The sequence below is a fragment of the Dermacentor variabilis genome, chromosome 1 (assembly GCF_050947875.1).
Source record: "Dermacentor variabilis isolate Ectoservices chromosome 1, ASM5094787v1, whole genome shotgun sequence".
In the NCBI taxonomy this organism is placed as follows: Eukaryota; Metazoa; Arthropoda; class Arachnida; order Ixodida; family Ixodidae; genus Dermacentor; species Dermacentor variabilis.
This window is the reverse complement of record NC_134568.1, coordinates 270,646,940-270,666,343: the sequence shown is the minus strand read 5'-3', so window position 1 is coordinate 270,666,343 and position 19,404 is coordinate 270,646,940. Positions and strand designations below refer to the sequence as shown.

The window sequence follows — 19,404 nt, the reverse complement described above, 5'->3', positions numbered from 1 at the left end:
ACGCAGGGCAGGAAGCAGGACTACTACCTCAGCCTGGAGGAGCTGGTGCAGCAACGCAAGCAGGAGCAGATGCGCACGCAGGGACTCGAGCTGGTCCGCCTCATTCGGGTACGTGGACGCAAAGAGAAGAACCGTTCATAATGTGCGAAGAGCGCTTTCGGCAACGTTTGACTGCGCTTCACAACAGAACGCCTAACGTTCGATTTATTCAACTTGGTGTTTTTCTTCTTGCCTCAACATTTTTCTCACTTCTGCGTCAGAGTAGCCCTCAAAATTGTAAGGCGTGTCCTTGATTTGCTGTATTTATTTCAGTGAATAGGTAAGCACAAACAAAATGTTCCCAAGAAAACGGATACTTAAGTTGATCAGTAGGGATACGAACAAGGGAAGCGTCAGGCTGCAGCCAATGTTACGACGAGCGCGCTTGCCTCATCAAGTCCGCTTGTCGGAAGGTTGGGTCCACCATGTCGTATCGCTTGTTCATCCTCCGTTGATCGGTTTAATAAAGCATACTCCTAGCAAAGTTGTAGGGTCATTTACCCAGAACAGCGACTATCTTCATCATGTAGCTTTTTGAATGAAATAGAGAATAAAAAATAGAAACTGTCTAACACACAACAACGTCTAGACGAACCTATTATGAGCAATTATTGTAGAATGTAATTTAGCCAGTGCAACTGTCATCTTCAATGCTTTTCAAGCGGACTAGCGAAGGAAGACAGCGGTTTTACGAAAGCTCGTCTTATCAACAATGATTATGGCGTGAGACTTTTCAAAATTGCATCATTACCGAACGACTATAACGTTAATTTACAAAATTTCGAAAAAGTATTAAGGAACTGTTGTGAAGAGGGCAGTAGACGGAATGTATTTTAGTTACCTTTTCAACTTATCTTTAATGCTTGTCGTCGGCTATGATATCATTTGTTCGATAGAATAGCTTGCATTCACCTTGAGTGCTTTGTAGAGTGTCCGAAGTCACTTAGCGACAATTAAGAAAAGCCAGTTTCACTACTTGTGATTTCCTCCCTACTAGGCCTTCGTGGCCAAGCTATTGAGCAGATCAGAAGCATCTTACTGCACCATATTCACACGCTGTACGCGTGAAGTCATAGAGTGCGCGTGGTGCCGGTAGCTTCTTATGCGCTTTGCTTTCGACGGTTTGTTCGCGTTGCAGCGAGAGATTCACGAAGGTCAATTCGCTCGTTGCTACTGCCGCGATTCCTCACTCCAGCGTTTCCAAAGCGAGTTTCCATGGTCATCGAGCGATATGTGTACATGTTTACCCGTGTGCGGTTGACACCGTGCTTGTTACTTTATTTAGTAGGCGAATGTTTACAAATTTATACGGCCGATAAATCTACTATCCTTACTTCGTATAGCTATCTACTAATTTGCTATCACAATCGATGCCTCGCCTTTCGGGTGGAACTACGACTTCTCTTTTTTTTATTTATCCATCCTGGTAGCTAATTACGCTAGAATTAACTCTAACGACATTGTAAACCACGCAATTCTTCCATGCGTTGAGGTGTTTCAAAAAAGTTTCCTTTTGTGTCTGTTCCACCCAGGAAGCTGAACAGCGCGGCTTCACAGCCGACGACCTGCAGGTGGCAATGAACCACTGCGGCAATGACAACCCCATCAACTGGTTGCGAGACAACTGGCAGAACATGACGGAGACTGTGGTGACGCTGGCCACAAACTACGGCCACGACCGGCGAGAAAATACCATTGGAATTGTGTCCGTCAGCGAGGCCCAGAACGCACTGCGTCGCCAGAAAGGCAACATCTGGGCTGCTGTCACCGAGTGCGTCGAGAACCGCCAGAGAATGGTATAATGCGCCAGTTGCACTCTTCTCCCTTTGACTTTCGCTATCTTGGCGTCTGGCACGCCGCTAGTCTCTGCGCTCAGACACAAGTTTCGCCTCTCCGAATAACCGCAGACGTTTTCTTCAGAAATGATGTCTAACGTCGTGCTCAGGCTATTAACTATTAATAGCCCATTAATAGGCTAACACCAATATACATTTTTATGTGCTTAAGTGTCTTCACGCCACGTGTCTTACAGACCTGTATTCATTTGTACTAAATTTTAGATATCAACTAGCTGCGGATGTATGATGTATGAATTAGCTGCGGATGTATGTACGTTTCACTGATGTATGAATACGAGCCAGTTCCTGCCTCACAAGGATATGGGCAATATGTTTTTAAGTTGTTCTGTTATCAATGGGTTATTAATTTGGAGTGACTCAGGTAGGAAATATCTCGGCTAATTCTAGTTATTGTTTTTTACAGCGTAAGAAGTTAATGAAGAAAGTGCAGAAAAAATAATGCTGCTAAACATCAGCACGCTGTACGACAGAGCGTTCGGTTAACATTTAACTGCTGTACATGTCATTGCACCAAATGCGAGACATACTTTAGATTATTTATTTAATCTTTGGCGCAGGAGCCGTCAGTGTGTTTAACAAGGGTAGTTATGTCCAGACGTACATGTCGCTCAAAGCTTAGGCCGCTATACAGTACGAAAATGCCATCACTGCATACATGGCTACGCAAACCCACTTATCACAAGCACCAATCTACACTTGGTTCGCTCAAATATATTTTAATATGCTCTCTTTTTGCTGCAGCAGGTACCGTGAACATTGTCTAAGGGAGAGAACGAGAAAGAGAGAGAGACGGGAAATAGGAGATGAAAAACAGAGGTTAACGAGAGTAATTGTCCAGTTCGCCACTCTGCTCGCGGGGAAGAGGAAAGGGCAGAAAAGAAGAAAAAAAAAGACGAGATGATATTAAAAGGATGTGTCCGCACAAGCACAAGAAAGACACCTGACAACAACTGCAGTTCTTCTTTCAGTAAAAATGCTAAAAAACAAAGGAAAGAAATTACCCCAGTGTTTTCAAACCAACTCCGGCTGACGTCGGCTGGAACCACGGTTCATGAATTCCCTTTTTCGTAAGGAGGTGGCTGCCAAGCGTGTCGAGCGTGGTGCAGAGCGCTTTTATTTGTACCCTGAAAGGAGGACAATCACAGAGGAGGAGCGAAACCGCCTTTCTGCGCCCTATCGAAGTATTTTGTGTAAGGTTAAAGGGGCACCTCTCCTGTCTTCACAGTTTATTCAATGATGCATTTTTTAAACGTTTTCGAGTTCATGACCACAACAGCCCTCAGGACAAGTAACACAACGTGTCCTGAATTGAATTCTGGGGTTAATGTGATTACCGGAAACACGCCAAATAAATTTTTTTTTCCAGGAAGCGTTTTGAAGTACCTAGGAATACATTTAAGCGCAGTATTTAGCCAAGCAACGTTACTATACTATAGTTGGATCTTGGTTTGTACTAACGTCTGGATGTTCGTCTGAGCTGCAACGAAATTAGCGATAAGTTGTTTTACTGTTAAAACCAAAGCTGAGTTTTTTTTTTTTTAACGAAAGTTGCCAGTATTCCCCATGTAACCAACTACGGGGTGCTCAAAATTAGGCTTTATGGTTTTCCAAAATTTAGGCACAGGAAGGCACGCGAAGACCACCTGTGCAAGTATGTGGCCAAGGGGGCACAAAGTGAGATGATAATTATCCCTGTCAGCAGCCCAGTTAATTAAAATTGAATAATTAACTTTTTTGACTGCAGTAAGTGGGTATTTTTGTATTGAAAAGTTAGAGGCAGTCGTATTTCTACACTGTATCAGTTGAAAGAAGTCTTCTAGCGTGTCTGTACTCAGAGATATCCGACTCCAAATTTTAATTGTCGTTCGCATGATTACGCATGCAAGAGAGTTCGGATTGACGCAAAGCTCCTCCCAGATGTGACGCGGCTGTTGCGTGTGGCGTTTAGTCTGACAACGGTGCGGAGGCATAGGCAAAAATGACAACTGTCCCTCTTCCTCTCTCGGCTGGCGAAATAAAAAATCGAAGAACCTGGAACTGCTGTCGTAACACGCGTCGGCACAGCCTGTAACGATGGCGGCAGCTGCCATGCCGAGATAATGGCGCGAGCGGAGAAGCCGGAGGGCAGAGCGCGTGCGTAATGGTGACGAGACGAGCGGGCATGGTCCTTGCCTGGGCTGCGCAAATAAAGTGCCTGCTGATTTCCAACTACTGCAAGTTTTGTTGAAATCAAAAGCAACAACTGCACGCCACACCGCGCTGTCATATCTTGATTTCGCCAGCCGAGAGGGCAAAGGGAACAGTTATCATCTTTGCCCATGCCTCCGCCCTGTTGGCAGACTAAATGCCGCACGCAACATCAGGGAGGAGCTTTGTGCCGATCCTCACTCTCTTGCATGCGTAATCATACGAACTACAATTTAAATTTGGAGTCGGATATCTCGGAGCACAGGCATGCTAGAATTCTTCGAAGTGAAACTGTGTATAAACACGACTGCCTCTAACTTTTGAATACAAACATATACCCTTATTACAGTCAAAAAAGTTAATTATTTAATTTAAGTTATTACTCTGCTGACAGCGACAGTTATCATCTCACTTTGTGTCTCGCTGACCACATAACTTATCTGCACAGGTAGTCGTAGCGTGCCTCCCAGTGCCTAATTTCAAGAAAACTATAAAGCTTAATTTTGAACAACCGGTATATCAAAGCAAGTTTCCTTTGCTTTCGACATGCTACTTCGAAAGCTGTATGCTCAGCTTGCAAAAGTTTTGGGAACGAGCGAATTCACGCAGTAACGCGCAAGCACGCATCCGTGGGGGCGGGGGAGGAGAGGGGGAGGGAGATTAGGAACATCTCCGTGCACCGACATCATTAAGACGCAACATTCCTGTTTTGAGTGGATTACTATTTCTTCCAGAAAAAAGAAAAAAATTAGGAAAGAGGGAGGGAGGCTTCATGCAAGCTGTGTAGCACCCTATAGGCAAGGAGATTTACCATAACCAGGATTGCACTCAGTTTGCGGCATTACATGCACAGGGTAGGAAAAAAATTACCGACGATTACGTTACTTCCTAATGCGAAATTTGAGCGCAGCAAATAAGCTGTTTCACCTTTTCGATAGATTGAGGCAAAGAAATCGAGCAACACATGTATGCGCTATCACAGAATTTTTTTTTTATATTTCCCGTACTCCTGGATCATCTCGACGGCGGCGACGGTAAGCTTCTGCTTCGGCGGCACGCACCTCTGGATTCTGACGGCGACGGCGCTGGGCCTCTGCTCTGGCAGCTCGTTTAGCAGCAGCAGCAGCAGCAGCAGCAGACGGAGGACTTCCATCGGTCGTCTCGCTCATGGCTCAGAAAGAACTGGCAGATAATTTCGCAGTGGCGAACGGCAGCGGCAATTTCGGCTCGGGCGGTGCACATATACAGATCCGCCGCCACCGATCTGGCTCTCTGATTGCCACCGCACAGGGCGAACGGCAGCGGCAATTTCGGCTCGGGCGGTGCACATATACAGATCCGCCGCCACCGATCTGGCTCTCTGATTGCCACCGCACAGGGGTTGCATTGGAGGAGGAGCGAAGAAAGGAATTAAGTTCGAGCCGGCGCTTTGACAACCGGAGACTCGCAGGAAGAGGGGGGAGGGGGCGGCGTGTACACCCAGCGGCAAACGATGGGGGCAGAAGCGCGCGCAGCAAGCGGACAACACGATAAAGGGAGGAGGGAAGAGATAGCAGCGACTGACTGATGCCGCTGACGCCGATAGTGAGTCAACCCCAGCTGCGGAGTTGGTTTCAGGGACAACGCCGCCGATGCCGACACAAACAATATGATACCCTCGCTTCCGCAGCGCTAAGAACCAGGTCTAGCCGTGGGAAGGTGGTCACGTATTCGTCGACGTGCCGGGGCCTACGTGAAATAACCGGCGCGTCGGCAACTGAAGAGCACCCTATCCGCCACACAAGAACAGGGGGGGGGACCCTTTCCTCCTCTTTCTGCATGGCGGCGACGGTGTTCTATGCAGTCACGTTATCTTGACTCTCTAGCGGCGTCAGCGGCATCCAGCGGTATCAGTCGGTCGCTGCTAGCGCTGGGGGGATGAAAGGGGGGCGGAGCTGGTTACGAGGCCGACGACAACGCCGACGACGACGCGAAACCCAGGAACGGACGCCAAAGAGCTGCGCTCTAAAAGAGGACTTATGAAAGGGAGGATAAGGTAAAACAAAGATTCAGAGGCTGTCGCACTAGATAGAAGTTGACTAGATAGAAGTATTGAAGTGGACGGTTTTCTATTTTACATCGGGGTGAAGTTTAATTCACTCGGTTGAAGGGCACCTACCGTCTAGTTTACAACGCTGATGAACAAATAGCCCAACGCTATTGCATTAAAATAGATTATATTGGCACGATTAGTTGAGTGATGAGATTCCGTTGTTTTATTTATTCTCCGCGGTGGTGAAGAAACACTTAAAAAAGCCGAAATGAAATTTCTTGGGCCGCGATTTAGTAGGAATGTTTTTTTCCGATGCTAATCCTTGACGCGCTTTTCTGACGCGGACACAGGGTCAAAACGACTTTGTGTCCGCGTTATCATTGCGATCAGCCGGCCATATACGGTGGATCGTAATAGTGGTATAGACTTGAGCAGAAGGCATCGCTACAAGATCGCAGCCTATGTATCGCTAAGGCTGTATTATTTTTGTGACGACTTGCACTCATATAGACACGCGTGCGAAACTCTGCACCACTTAAATTGATTAGCGCAAAGGAGGAAGGTGACGAAGGTGTTGAAGTGATCAACTGCGCACAACAAAGGAAGTCTCCGCCCAGAGCCAACATTTCGACCAGGCACCTGGTCGCAATTATGTGGTCGCAACTACATACAGCTTCACCGGGGAATTGAGGGAGAAACGGGCCTTTGTCAAAACGTTAACTCCGGACGGGGGCTTCCTTTGTTCGCTCAGTGTTGGTCAGTTGTTAAACTTATTGTTATACGGCCGCGTAACTAGAGGTGTTCGATGCAGTACCGAGCGTTTTCACATTGTTGAGCAATGTTGTGGAGAGTCCACTCAATTAAAAAAAATGCTTATTCACATCATTTTATACATTCGATACTATTCAGAAGTAAACGTCCGGTCAGCTGACTAGCTTGTAAATGAGAAATAGCTGAAAGGTAATTACACCTCACCATGACAACAGCGGTAATGAAACGCAGGCGCAGGACGTCATGAGATGCACGCAGAGCCGTGTTCGCCAAAGGAGCAAAGCGTAACACTGCAGCGCCGCTCATCTTTTTAGAGACATGCAAGCATGACAAGATTGCCCAAATAACATGTAGCTTTGCCTAAACCGATAAAACAAGTTCGTAACCTGCCCAAAGGTGAGGTAAATGTGTGTAAATTATCTAGCAGAGGTTGGCTACTTCTTGGCTTCGCTCCACAACTGGTGCCTCTGTGCAGTAATGCTGTACGCCTCCCCTGAAGCAGGGTCGTTATACTCTGGCCGCACCTGCGTATTCCGCGACCGCGCGCGCCCTATCTTGAAAGCGATCTGCAGACTAGGTGTGCCGACGGCTCATATATACCATTGCGCGTGCTGTGTTCTCGCCACTCAGTTTGCGTTGGAGCGATAGACAGCATGAAGGTCACTTCGCTCGCTGCTGCTGCGCCGCGCTTCTTCAAGCCAGCGTTTTGACAGCGACTGTCCGCGGTCATCAAGTGTGGTGTTCATGTTTGCCTGTGGCTGCCGGCACCATGATTGTTAATTTAGTTAGTAAGCGAATTTTTCCAAGTTTATAGGGCCTATACAATTCCTATCCTTACTTCGTATAGCTGTCTACTAATTTGCCATCGCAATCGATGCTCCGCCTTTCAAACGAAACGAAATATATTGCAAGAAACACCTTGTGGCGACTTAGGGCGGCGTTAGGGCAAGGAACCCACCAAGTCCATCGAATGCTAGGTCAGGTTGTAGGAATGAAGGAAAAAGGGTTTAATGGCTTAGTTACACGGCTTCAATTACGGAAGCCCACTCCCTCCAGGAACAAGTTACGCGTCCGAGTTCCGATCAGGAACCTCTGTCTACTGCTCGAAAAGTCTCGGCTTTTAATACCGTCGTTTTCCCTAGGCGAGTCGACTAGGGTATCTGAAGACTATCCAGCAGCAAATCACAATCGTCGCATCCGTTGCGATACTATCCCCATGCTCGCAACACTCCGCAGTAACCCCGCTTCCGAAGCCCGATGGTATGAAATAAGCGGCAGGACAGCAACCTGTGAATCCCACGTCGCCCGTTGTTGTTTGGTAGCATTGAATGGGGGCCCCCTTTCATCCTTAGCTCAGGCTGCCAGGTAATGCGGGGGGGGGGGGGGGCTTTTTTTTGGACCCGTCAGGAGTTGGTGTCCACGCTGCGCTGGCGTCTGGATAGGCGCTGATGAATGGGCAGGTGTTTGCCTTTTGGCAAACGCCCAATTAACACCTTTGTGGTGTTGAGACGTAACAACCGCTGGGATTTTTAATATTGTCTTTTACTTTCTCATTCAGACGCACAAAATATAAATTTCTTACTTCATGATTCAAATTTGGTCCGCAAAAAGGTCCAAATATTCACGCAAAAGTATTCACGATGTTGAATAAGTGAAAGTATCTTTATTTTAGTTTTTTTTCTCTCTTTGTATTTTTCTAATGTTTCTGTTTCCTCCGTCCAGCAATGACTCATTTCTACATCCCATCGATGTTCTTATGAGTTTCCACCACTACGTAAAATTGCTTGCTCATGCATTTACTCCATGATTATCCTCTATGTTATCTTCCAAATCATTTCAGACCAACGTTATTTTCTGTTGCTACCAGAACCAATATCCATTACTTTTATCCCAATAGTGCTCTTGTCTCTATATAGTCACCACGTGGCTGACGTGTCTATCATTTCAGTTCGCTCTCTAAAAGCTCGAGACCACTCTGGCTCGGGATGATCACTGGCCATCGTCACACGCACGCACACACGCTCGTACACGGGCACACACACACGCACGCATGCACACACACGCACACGCACGCACAAGAACATCTTTAAATACATACCTCATGAGCCACCGCAGGAGGGCGCGACGAAGACACTGCTGCAATTTTCCTCTAGCAATCTTGTGCTTCTCTGTGATTGCTTCTTTGTGTTATGTGTGCAAACCAAATAAATAAATAAATAAATAAATAAATAAATAAATAAATAAATAAATAAATAACCTGCACAAGCTGCTGTAGGGTTCATTGTTGTTCGCTTTACTGTATGCGATCCTGTACTTTGATATGAACGTGCGGTCATCGTGAACGTCTGTCTGTCTGTCTGTCTGTCTGTCTGTCTGTCTGTCTGTCTGTCTGTCTGTCTGTCTGTTTTGTTCTGTTCTGTTCTGTTTTGTTTTGTCTTGTCTTTCTATGTCCCGCTCCTTCATTCCCGAGTGCAAGGTAGCAAACTGAATTTTCCGTTCAGGTTAACCTCCTTGCCTTTCTCCTTTCGTATCACTTTCTCTTTAACCTTGGCGCCAATGTCCAATACTTTGACCATTTCTGATATGTAGTTCCGTGCCCTATATTTCTTCAAGGCATTACTTCAAGGCACCACCTAGCTTGTTAACACACGCCTTACCATGATGCCTTGGTTCACAGGGAAGTTGTGCTGTGTATCCTGACAATTCTGTTTGGCACATCTGTATTGTACCATGCACATTTTTTTTCACGTCTTCGTTGCAAACTAGTTGCGCAGTGTTGCGCAGATACTGTACGCGGAGTATATAAAACAGTTGTCCTTATGTCTGTAAAACCATTCTTGACAACACATTTGTTTTTAACACTCACCCGAAGTCATGGAATGCAGAAAAAATCGAACTTTTGGAAATACGTTTTTACAAGGGACGTATCTCCAGAAGTTCGTTGTCTTTTTTTTTTTTTGCATAGACTGATTGAGTCATGGGCCGCCCTTGACAAAAAAAAAAAAAGAAGAAAGTCCTGGCTGCGTATCTGGATACTATTACAGTAAATAGGCGCATACATGTTTGAGACGGTTGTTGCATTTTAAGTTTACAGAAACGTTTCAGTGTAAACAAGGGTAGTCACGTCGGTGAAAGTGCTACATTTCTTTCGCTCCGCAAATTTTGGTGGTGTGTTAAATATAGACGGTCGCAAGTACAAGTAAAAGGCGCAAGAAGTAAACTTCTTATACGATCATCCGGAGGACGCATATGTTTTACAAATTAGATTCAACTGTGCGCACTTTGCGCACACTGTGCTTGATAACGTGAACGCACGCAGTAGCTTGCTTGTAACTCATTTAAGTCGTAATACATGTCCAGTAACCTAAATTTTCATTTGAAGCATTGTTAGACTTATGATTTTGGCTAAGGTTGTTCAGCTTAAGTGAAAGAAACGCGGGACCATAGAGTTGATAAAGAATGAATATCAAATTAACCACGTGAGGGTCCTCTTAGCATGGTGCTGTGTAGCAGTAATTTATTGGTACTGATGGAGTTCTTGCCTGTTCCATTGCTCTAGTTAGTTCTGTAGAGAATATATTTTCTACCGCTATAATAGTTATATAGTAATCTGATCCTTGCTATTAGAAGTGCAATGTAAAGGTTATCAGGTTAGTGTTGAGATTCTTCATCCATTGCGACACTCCCTGCACGCGTGTTCACAGTTACAAAAGACGAGGCATTGATCCTTGGCGGAACTGAACGGTCCTTAGTCTTAAGTACGTAATTACGGTAAATTTTGGTGCAGCATGTATTCATTCTAGTTAACATACACACACTCACACACACTCACACGCGCGCACACACACTCACACACGCGCACACAAACACACACACACTCACGCACACACTCACACACACACACACACGCGCGCACGCACGCACACACACACACACACACACACACACACACACACACACACACACACACACACACACACACACACACACACACACACACACACACACACACACACACACACACACACACACACACACATGTGGGCACGTGTGCACTCAGATAACTGTATTTCATTGACCTTCTTTGTTTTCGTGACAACAGGGCTACACCAGAGCCCCTTTGTTGCCTGGTTACGCTGCGATCGCATCGAAATTTCAAGTAATGAACTTCAACACGCGTTCTTTGTTCGTACACCTTCACGTTTCATTTCGTGATTACTGTTAATAATGGTCAAATGAATCCCAGTGAGGAGCATGGCCGCGCAGATAAAATTACCAGTAACAGTTACAGAATAACCAGTACAATAGTTTTGATTGAAGGACGGCAACGCGAGGCAATTATCAACGCCGTGAGTGAAAGAGATAAATTTTTGTGGGAGGAAGGTGGAGACGGTGGGCCTGAAGAGCATGTCTCCGGCCTGCTACTTTACATTGCATGGGGTAAAGATGGACCGAACGACTATGAACGTCAGATGATAGATAATAGCTGTTGAAGATTAATAAACGCGCGATGTCACATTTTAAGAACAGTACGCAGCGTTGACTACTTCACTATTTGGTTTAGAAAGTGGTTCTTGCTTCTGGATAAAAGCCTGTGGTATCTTCACACAAAGAATTATTCGCGCTGCTGATTTCGTCACAAGTGTGCTTAAACCAGTGCCTATGCACTGCAGGATATTTATAAGATGTCACGGTTTTGCGCGAGAGGCTGAAATCAAAATATTTAGACAGTTATACGAAGTAAGGCTCGTAGTTTTATAGACCACGTAAATTGCGTTAAGCGTTGGCTTACTAAATAAATAAGCACGCTGTAACGCGCGCACAGACAAGAATAAACAGATCTCACTGGATGATCGCGAGCATTCGCTGTCGCAGCGCTGACGTGACGACGAGCGCCCGTGCTTGTCCCTAAGCGAACATTTCGTGCTGCCGTTCGCTTTACCTAGTCGCCTTTGCCACGTATAAATTACGCCAGCTCCAACACTAGGCGCGCGGGAAGACAGCGCACGTAAAAGCCACCAGTCATCGCGGAGCGAGGGTCGCGGATGCGCTCGGCCGCGTAGACAACCACGCTTGGGCAAACGGCGTGTCTTTTTGCGAAATGAAGCGTGTCTGTCGCTGAATTTCGAAGTCCCAGCATTTTCAGGTGCATACTGTTAAGGCCTCTAGAGTCTGGTTTGCCTCGGATGATTATTACGCTTTCGACCTGGCGATAAAGTTAAGCAACCCAATGTGTGTAAATACAGCAAAACTTCTGGTAGTTTTTCGCGCTTTCGTCAAATTTATGCTGACGAATTTTCACGGTATATGACCAAGTAAAAAGGCCGCTTTAATGAAGTTTGTGTTACTATTGCAACGGCTTTTGTAAAGTTATTACAAGAGCTGAATTTCAACATTACTCTTAATATCGTCGGGTGGCATGCTGTATTATGCTGGCACATAGCACGCATGGACAGGTTTTGTTTTCCTTTATGTTTTACTTTCAAGAAACCTTACGCAGATGCAACACTACGAATACAGATAAAAATATTTGGCCTTGCACCCTTACTTGCTCACTCATTGTAAGCATTTTCGTGCCGGCTTCAAATAAACGCCGTTGTTTCTCAGTCCCGAACGAATCAGGGAAAGGACATTTTCGGGTAGCCACAGACGTAGCGCAAGCAATTTTTTATTTTTGCACGTTGTGAATGATCTTGCAATGCGTTTCATTTCATCTGTTCGCAGTTCATGGAGCTGAGTTCGAGAGGGAACTTCACTCGGCAAGAGATACTGGCAGCGTTAACCGACAACCAGGGCAACATGGACATGGCGTACGCGCAGCTGACGAAGGCCACGCTCAAACCGTTCCTCATGCGCATCTGGGGTCCCGGCACGGGAGTCGACAACGACGAAGGTCGCCGGCCGTCACCGCTCGGCGACAAGCGTGAGGAAAGCGTCACGGATCGGGTCAAGGATTGGCTCGAGTCCCTGGACGCCGCGTCGCAGCTGCCGTCCAGTAACGCGTCTTCGCTCGACGAGAGGCGGGCCAAGCGCCACTCGTTCCACGGCTGCCGGAGTGACCAGCCGTTCTGCGGTGGCCACCGCGACCGCTCCAGCTCGCCGGCTTCGTCCTTCTCGAGCCACCGGGAAACCTCGGAGGTGAGCAGCGTCTCATCGGCCGCGCACGGCACCAGCTCTCGCCTCGAGGCGATTCTCCGTCGCCGAGAAGCCCAAAAAGAATTTGAAAAGGGTCGCAAGTCAAAGAAGGAAGTTCCCGCCGACGGCAGCAAGAGGCGATGGACGTTGGCTTCGGTTTTCAGTGCGAAGAAGCCCAGTCCGAACGCCAAAAAGGATGAGTTCACGGGGGCAGGTTCCTCGGCCCAAAAGTCCTCTTCACAGACGACGCTGGCATCTGACACGACGCAGCTTGACAGCAGCAGCAGCGGCGGAGCCACCGTGTCAATGGAAACCCTTACGTCAATCGAAGCAACAGGTGCAAAGCCAAAAACGTTTCTGGGCCGTTTTTCATCATTTAAGAATGAGAGTAGAAAGAAAGATACCAGGACGACCGAAGGTGTCGACTCCGATGCGACAAATACTTCAGTGAAGGGCTCCCCTATTGGTGAGAGGGTTGCAGAAACATTAAAGGAAGAGTCGAATAGCAAAACTGTCACAAACAAGGAAACAAACACAGTTCAAAACCAGTCATCAAACGACTCTGAAACATTCGAAAAGGCAGACGCTACCGGAAACAGCGCACCTTTTGCTGCAAACCGCAATGCAATTGAAAATATAAAGCAGTCTATTCACGCCGCGAAATTGTCATTCATGTCGGCACCTCCAGGACCTGCTGCCCAGCAGTTGCCAGAAGTTGTCCATGAACCTTCAGCTAATGGGCCCCTGCCTGAAAACTCTGGACTCGCGAAATTAGAACTAACCCCGTTGACTACACAAGAACCTGATAAACCTCAAGAAAACCATTCCAGTGAGCTAGGCGGCAAAGTTAAAAGCGAAATTGAAGGTAATGCTTCTAATTTCGTGGAGTCGTCAAGCGCTGACATAAATGAAAATGCGCAACACACCCAGACGAGGCCCTCCAGTTCAAGCAAAAGCAATGACCCTTTGCCGGGAAAGCAACCTAGTCCATCTCCGAAGACGCAAACGGTTAGCAAAAACACCACTTCTAGCGCGAAGGCTTCACTGCCCCTTAGCCCACGAGAAGCAGTCATAGTTAACGGCGCAGATGGGCAGCCAGTGGCCAAAGAGACGACGACCGAAGTTCCAGAAGCATCAGTCGAAGCGTTAGCTACCCCGACCGTCGTGGTACACTGTGATGAGAACTCAGCCACAATTTCGACAGCTGAAAATTCTAACAGCAGCAGCCAGGCTGCGTCCTCCGAGTGCATACCTTTAAAAGACGGCGAGCTGACCGGCGCCGACGGAGGCGTGAAAGCAGCCGAAAACTTTTCGGCGGCGAGCCGGCAAAGTGAGGCCAGTGCGCAGGTGGCGAGCGCAGTAATCACAGGAGGTGAGGACTCAGCCGCCTCGATCACCCGAAAGCTAGGAAATCGCCTCGCGGACGCGGCAACTGTCAGGAAGCGCGAGCGCCCGCTCACGAACGGGACGGTCGAGAACGCCGAGCACGAGACGCTGAGGCTGCCGCCGTCTGCGGGCAAGGGTAGCCCGCTCCGTCGGCCGTCGGTGAGGCGCACCAGCCGCGAGGGTGCCGATGACTGTGTGGTGAGGGACCGCGACGGCAACGCCCTTATTGTCAAGCCCCAGAAGCCGATCGAGCGACGTGGCAGCGTCAACGCCCGATCCGGCATGCAGATATCCAAGGCTGTGGCAGCAAACATCGCCAAACTGCGGTCAGTTCCGCCGCCAAGAAAGCGCAAGCAGGTGGTGCAACCCAGACCGGCCGGGAAGCTACCCACGGAGAAACAGAAACAATACAAGGTAAACCGCACTGTGCGCTGCTTAAACGCATAGCGATAAATAAATAAATAAATAAATAAATAAATAAATAAATAAATAAATAAATAAATAAATAAAGGCGCGTTCTAATGAAGTAAAAGACTTTAATGTAAGAAAGCTACGCAAAGATTATTTTCCATGTTGAAAGTATTCGAGGCTCTTTGCGTTCATCTTTTCGAGATTTACGAAGCTACCAAACTGTGACACATTGGTGGCCTGATGCATTAACTCCTACACCTCCATTTATATTTTAGTACATAGCTAGCAAGGTGATCCAGTGAAACAAAGATGTTTTTTCCCTTTGTGCGGCAACTCATCTCTGTGCACGCTATGAGAACCTGTGCGCAAAATTATGAAAGCCAGGAGGTAGAGAGCTGAAGGACAAAGTATGAGCATTACGAGAGAGAAAAGGCAGGGAAGTTAAGCAGATGAGAGTTTCAGGTTTGCTACGCTGCACTGGGGTGGAGGACATAGGGATTGTAAAGACGACAAAAGGCGATAAGAAAAAGAAAAGATAAAGAAGAAGGAAAGGAAAGACAGACAGGTAACAGAAAAGGCGTTCCAATAACAGGCGTTCGCACAGGCCGGTCGATCTCAAGCAAGCGCAGTAGCGCTTGCACGGCCTTCTGATGCGATGGTTTCAAATTTCTCTCTTCCGACAGAGGCTGATCGTCCAACACAGTGAGAGCACAGCTTGTAGTGCTGAGATTGTATATGCAAAGTGAATTTCCTCAACCGCGTGTTTTGAGTTCGTTCGCTTAACAAATCGCTTCAGGCCACTTCGTTCAGTATCAAACCATGCCCCTCCGTAGTAAGCCCGTTGAGTGTGGGTGCAACAGTTTTCCTTACAAAGATGCCAATACCATGTATCGAATGGAAGTGCGGTGTACCCCACAGGGGCGTCTGCGTCAGCAGGCGTTTGGTGTGTTGCGACACCAGGTACTCGAACACACGAGGGTTTGACCCTCCCGTGTGTAGCCGTGCGCGGCTTAGCCGTGTCTGGGGAAAGGGAGATCCTGGAGGTTGAGCCGATGCTGGGTGTTTGGACTTTCCCATAGACGGCACCCCCGGACTGACCCAGCCGGGGGAAATCGGTAGTTGCCTTTTCCTGCCTCTCTCTTCCTCCAGCCTTCGTTTTCTCTCACTTTTCATCTTTCTTGTCTTCTCCTAGCTTCTGCTTACTTCTAATTTTTCCAGGCAGCAAGGGTTAACCTTGCTTGAATAACCAACCTAGGTTATTTCATATTAGATTATAGTAATTACGTAGAGCTGGCGTTTGTAGGACCTGTTTTTACAGTTCCTGTAGCGTCCCCTTGTAGGGCTCCACGGTGGGTGTCTGGCGTTATTGCCGAAAACTGCACATTCCTCTATGGATAATTCCTTCCCTCCACTGCCTGATGGCCCTCAGAAAAGAGGGCGCACCGATGAAGTTTTCCAGTTTTTTGGCCGGCAAAAAGAATCCTTCACGCGTTTCCATATCATTCATTCTGCAAAACCGGATAAACCAGTACGGACAGTCTCACCCTTCCTTGTATAAGGCGTCGAGGATGACAAGCGGCGATCTCCTCTTGGAGCTCCGCAATCACAAACAATATGAGACATTACCAAAACTAGTGTCATTTGGGGAAACCCAAATAATTATAACGCCGCACCATGCGATGAACACAAGCCGCGGTGTTGTCTCCGACGATGACTTGCTGGAGCTCACTGAGGCTGAACTCTTGGAGGGATTCAGTGACCAGAATGTTATCAATGTGAAAAGAATAAACATAAGGAGTGAAAGCAACGAAATCAAAACCAAACTCCTGATACTCACATTCGGTTCAAGTATTCTGCCCGAGTCTGTAGAGGCCGGGTACATCAAACTTCGTGTTAGGCCATATGTGGCAAATCCCCTCAGATGTTTCAAATGCCAACGTTTCGGCCGCAGCTCGCAGAGCTGCCGAGGCCGCCAAACATGTGCGAAATGCAGTGCCCATGAACAACCCTGTGAAGCTTATGAGAACTCTCTACACTGTGCAAACTGTGATGGGGAGCACGCCTCGTACTCGCGGTAGTGCCCATCCTGGAACAAAGAAAAGGAAATTGTCAGGATCAAAGTGAAAGAAAAGACATCGTTCAAGGGGGCACGTAGACGGGTGTCATACCTGCCTAAGAACAGCTTTGCCGAACTGGCGCGTCAGGGAGAGCACCACAACGGTCTCCGGCGGCTGTCCGACCCACACCCAGTGTGGCGGCAGTGACTCCATCCCCCCCCCCCCCCCCGGCGGCTGCAACTAGCGCTGCTATGCCAACCCAGCAGACGGGGCCATCTACATCCGGGCAGGTGGCCTCAAAGGCCTCGTCCAACGTGCCGAGGTCATCACGTCAAATAAAGCGCTCGGAAGAGCGCGTGTCCAGCGCCTATCAAGAGGCGATGGACACAACGACGAGCCAGACGGCGCCACCAGCGCCTAACGAGCGGCGAGCATCTTTCGACCGCTCCAAAAAAGACGAAATTCCCGTCACGGGGCCTCGAAAGGGCCCGTAAGCTAATCCCTATCTCTTAAACACACAGCACCCAACACATTTACCATAATGGAGACACAAATACTGCAGTGGAATGTACGAGGACTACTACATAACCTCGACGACATTAGAGAACTAATACACAAACACAATCCCAAGTTGCTGTGTGTTCAAGAGGCACACCTGAAACCCAGACAGACGAACTTTTTACGTCAGTACATAATATACCGTCAAGACCGCAACGAGGCTAACGCCTCCGGCGGTGTTGCAATAGTTGCGAATTAATCTGTAGCTTGTCAACCACGGAGGAAGGAAACTCAGGAGAGGCCCTGACGTCACTCTTTGTGAAGCTAAAGTGAAGCCGGAAGTTGGCGTTGGTCATGGCGTTGCTTCGCCTATCGGGCCAGGTCTCCACTCTTGTTTACATTTCTCGCGAAACCACGCCGCGCTGCGCGCAACCGGGCTGCTCGGACGCGCGCGCTCCGCAGCAATACTAAACAATCGTTAGCACGTTAGCATGATTCCGCCAAAGAGGACAAAATTTCCCGTGGATATTCCTTCGTCCGTTGCCATTTCCGTGGCGCGGTACATTGCGTAAAGCGTTGCATGCGCGTTCATTTCACGAACTTTAGTTCCTCCTGTCCTACCTGGCCTCAGCAACATCCGGTAGAGCACGGTCCAGATAACGCAGCGCAACAAAACACGAAGACCAACGCGAACCTGCCCGCACGGCGCCTTTGCCACGGTAAGAAACCTACAGAGCAACACGTGTGAGCGCACAGAACAATCACAAAGCCGCCATTGTGGCCCGAAAGGCGTGGCCACTAGAGCGAAGAAATAAAAAAAAAACAGCAAAAAAAAGGAGATCCTACTACGTCATTTCCTCCACACTTTTTTCCTAGCGCGCGGAGGGGGTAGGGACTCTCCTCAGTTTCCTTCCTCCATGTTGTCAACAGATTGCCCTCTAGACGCCCCTTGAGACCGTGTCGGTTCGACCAATCCTTTTTAACCAATTGGTGACTGTGTGCTCTTGATGCATACCGCCTAACTATCACCTGAAAAAAAAAACGATTTCCATAACCTAATATAATCAGCTTCCTGACCCCTACATACTCGTGGGTGATTTTAATGCCCACAACACGATGCGGGGAGATTCGCGATGCGACGCGAGAGATCGATTAATTGAAAATTTTCTTTTGACCTCTAGTGCCTGCCTGTTTATTAATAAGAAGCCGACGTTTTACACTGTCCAACAGAACACATATTCAGCAATAGATCAAGCAATCGGCTCTTCTTCTCTTCTGCCTCACACTGAATGGTCCGTGATCAATAAATTGTATGGAAGTGACCACTTCGCTGTAATTTTAAACCTGATAACTCTGCATGAGAACCCTCCGCATATTCCTCGATGTAAATTAGCATCGGCGGATTGGGAGCATTTTAATGAATCAGCTCATTTATCACCAGATTTTATAAATAATTTCACTATAGATGATGCTGTTGCATATTTTATTGCTTTTATTATTGATTTAGCCGATACGTTTGTCCCGCTGACGAATGGTGGCTCACTAAGGAGACGTGTTCCCTGGTGGAACGAAGACTGTAGAGAGGCGCGAAAGAGACAGAACAAGGCATGGGGCGTATAGCGCAGATCGCCTAATGCCGAAAATCTAATTCACTTTAAACAAATTAAATCACAGGGAAGGCGGACACGACGTCAGGCGAAGAGAGAAAGCTGGGTGGGGTTCCTCTCCGGCATTAATTCATACACGCAGGAGGCAAAAGTATGGAATGGCTTGAGAAAGCTACAAGGGCAACAAATCCATCCGTTGCCTCAGGTGAACGACCAAGGGGATACCTTGCAAGACCAGGCAGACTCTCTTGGGGAACACTTTGAGCGTGTGTCGAGCTCAATACACTATTCTGAATCTTTCCTTAAATACAAAAAAATAGAAGAACTTAAGCCATTCGTGGCATTCGAGGCATTCGCGAAATACGAAGGTTGTCGGTTCGGTTCCCACCTGCGGGAAGTTGTTTTTTCATCCACTTCAATTT

At 47.6% G+C, this 19,404-nt stretch overlaps 1 protein-coding gene across 3 annotated transcripts in view; it reads left to right on the top strand.

The window, feature by feature from the left end:
* LOC142564583 (uncharacterized) overlaps nt 1-19,404 on the top strand; it is a 219,690-nt gene that overhangs the window by 169,072 nt on the left and 31,214 nt on the right. For all 3 annotated transcript variants that reach the window (XM_075675649.1, XM_075675653.1, XM_075675642.1), the window contains exons 12-14: nt 7-108; nt 1,572-1,835; nt 12,613-14,823. In XM_075675649.1, the coding sequence (XP_075531764.1) occupies nt 7-108; nt 1,572-1,835; nt 12,613-14,823 (2,577 nt within the window). The remainder of the gene's footprint in view (nt 1-6; nt 109-1,571; nt 1,836-12,612; nt 14,824-19,404) is intronic.